Source organism: Mus pahari, chromosome 14 (genome assembly GCF_900095145.1).
Source record: "Mus pahari chromosome 14, PAHARI_EIJ_v1.1, whole genome shotgun sequence".
NCBI classification, from domain to species: Eukaryota; Metazoa; Chordata; class Mammalia; order Rodentia; family Muridae; genus Mus; species Mus pahari.
In genome coordinates, this window is record NC_034603.1 from 61,892,238 (window position 1) to 61,895,190 (window position 2,953).

At 51.8% G+C, this 2,953-nt stretch overlaps 1 protein-coding gene across 1 annotated transcript in view; it reads right to left on the reverse strand.

Annotated features, from left to right (window-relative positions):
- Window positions 1-2,048: 2,048 nt before the first annotated feature.
- Spata20 (spermatogenesis associated 20) overlaps window positions 2,049-2,953 on the reverse strand; it is a 7,004-nt gene continuing 6,099 nt past the window's right edge. Inside the window, exons 15-16 of the mRNA XM_021213469.1 lie at window positions 2,583-2,663; window positions 2,049-2,410 (exon numbers count right to left, since the gene is read on the reverse strand). Of these exons, the coding sequence (XP_021069128.1) occupies window positions 2,240-2,410; window positions 2,583-2,663 (252 nt within the window). The 3' untranslated portion in view covers window positions 2,049-2,239. The remainder of the gene's footprint in view (window positions 2,411-2,582; window positions 2,664-2,953) is intronic.

Below are 2,953 nucleotides of genomic sequence, written 5' to 3' on the forward strand. Positions count from 1 at the left end.
AAAAAAAAAAAAAACCCTTTATTTGTGCCTCTGTTTATCCACCAAGTTAGACCTATGTGGTCCAAACTTTCTTCCAAGTTTGCCAGAGTATCTCATATGTGCCTTGCTCAGCAAGCCCCGCCAGGCCCCTGCAGCTTTGGGACCTTTGTCCCTCCCATGCTGGTTCCCTTAAGAACAAAATAAATCACCCATCTGTGGTACTCTTTACTTGGGGTGCTACAACCATTCCATTTGGTCACCCCATATCTCTGGGCATTGAAACTGCCATTTCTCAGTTAAAGAACCTGGGGCTCAAGGAAACTAAATGATAAATAATTCCCAAATCAAGAAGCCATGAGCATTGTGACTCTAAGCCCTAGCTGCCCCAAATATGGTCCTGCTGACAGAAGAGGGGACATAGAGGAGGAGGGTAAGGTGGCACTTGCCAAGAGGAAGAAACGTTGTGGGACTTTTAAATCAACTCTATATCCAGTAAGGGTCATGTTCAGCCAGTATGTTGGAAAGCTCAGCCTTCCTGGGAGAATTCCTTCCTCTGAATCTATTTACAAGATGCCACAGCCCTGTTCCTACCTGATAGCAGAGGGGAAATGAGAGATGCAAAAGGCAGGGAAGTGGAGGAAAACACCAGATGCACACTCCTTCATAGCCGTGTCTCCACCTCCTGGCAAGACGCAGCCCCAGTGATCTTTGTTGTCATTCTGAAGACCCCAGGGAGAAGCTGGTATGCTCAGGGGTGTCAGGCTAGACTCCTACCAACTCTGGCCCTCCAACCACCGCCATCCCTAAAGGTCCCTGCTTCACCATCTCATTCATGAGGGTAGGTGGGACCACAGAGGCAAGAGGGCTACACGAACTGCCCAGACTGTTCCAAATCCAGTGTTAGGGTTGCCAAAAAGGCCACCTGTGTCTCACCATGGCGTACTTTCCCTTCCTGCTGCCCTCAAGCCAGGCTCCACGTGTCCAGTCTTTGACTTGCTGGCAAGGCTGAGTGGGCTCCAGTAAGAAAGAGGCCAGCTGACCTCATTGGCCAGAGTGCTAATCCCCTCCAGATGGGCTGGTGGCTTGCACCAAGGGCCCGCTGCCCAGACTGAGACAACTCTGGTCCCAGTGACCATGGGTAGGTGTGCATGTGTGACAATCTCCTGTCTTTAGTTTCTTCCCTGCTCCCTTCCTCCCTTCGACTGACATCCCCTAGCAGCACCCCTCCCCCATCCGTTCTTCTTAGTCTCTCTGGCAGCTTCTTCTGGCTATCTGTGATGTTTGGCTGGGAGGTTAGGACGATGCTCAAGCTCAGTAGGACCTCAAAGAAACAGTTTCTATGCAACCTCACAACCCTATCGTTCTGCACTCTCTCCTCCCAAGCCGCCTTCCTGGATGGCAGCTATGTGGGGGTCCTCTGTGAAGATTTATTTGCCAAGGATGAGGTTTAAGAGCATCTCCCAACTTTCAGAGGACAGGTGCCAGCTTCCTCTGTAGCAGGAGTCGGATCGAATTGGGGAAGGGCTTCCAACACAACGGATGTTGACCATGTGAGAGAGCCCTTTCCCAGACCATCCTGCAGGAAGAGGAGGAACACGACCTCCTGCAGGGATGCTGGGGTTGAATGGGTACCCTCCAAGAAAAGTCGTAGTCCTGGTACTTGCAGTTTCCACAGCACACTACATTGCATGGAAGTGTTGGTTAATATTAATTAAATATCTATCTGTTAAATATTAAGGTCTATACTGAGCTCCAGTCCCTTCCCTAGCTTTAAATAAAGGGACAAAGGGGAAGGTGGCAGGGCCATTTCCTAGCAGGGGCTTGCCATTCCTGAGCACCTTGTCCTCACCCTGGTTCTAACACTTGGTTCTGGCCCACTGACTCTTTTATTCAATCTTACTAACCGTGGACAGAGGCATGATCGGTCTAGTGACGCGATGGAAGGTGACAGGGTAAGGAGAGAAGAGAAAGGAGTCATTGGCAGACTCTCAGGGGAAAGGCTGCTCCCAGGCTGCTGTTGCCAGGCTAGAAGCAGGCCCTCCTTCACAAAAGAGGCTAAGATCCCAAAGTCACCACGGGACACGGTTAGGTTTATTTCATGGTGAGTAGGTGCCCATGGAAGAGCCGCAAGAATGGCTGTGATCGCCCGGAGGCAGGGGACCAGGAGTAGCTATAGGTTTGGCATTAGCCTCTCAAGGCCTGAGTCTCTGGTCAGCTGGAAAATTCTGCCTTCTGGCCCAGCTCAAAGGGTCCTGGACAGTCACTGGTGTAGCAGCTTTCGTAACTCACAGGGGTCCGTGATAGGCATGGAGCAGGCTTGGTTCTCAAATATGTAGACCGTGGCCCGGTCTTCTACTCGTCGAAGGTTGCTCAAGAAGGGAAGCTGACGGGACACAAAGCTCGATGGGTCTCCATCAGCCAGAATGAGCACCTGAGATAGTGGCAGAGCACAATGTGTCACCTGGGAGAGGGTACCGGTCATTGCGGATCCCAGTGGGAAATAACCTCTCCCCCAAATTTCCAAAAGGAAGGACGTAAGGAGCTGAATAGGGAGATGCAATGCGGGAGGTAGTGAGTGAACACAAGTTTGCAGGGACGCGTACCTTGTTAGGGACGTAGATGGAGTGGAAACATTGCAGCAGGGCCTTGGTGTCCTTGGCCTGGGGGTCTCCACAGATCACGATCTGGTCAGTACAGGAAAATCACCCAGTGTCAGGAAGAGAGAAGCCAGGCTCCCCAAACCTGCCAGAGCTTCCCCCATCCTCCCTCCACCCACCCAGAATTCCTGAAAGGGGAAGGGACTCACCTCATCCATCAGGAGGGTTCATCAGATTAGTGTTCCGAGAGTGCAAACACACACATACACACCACCACCACCCCCACACACACACCACACACACATGCACACACACCACACACACACCACACACACATGCACACACACCACACACACACCACACACACATGCACACAC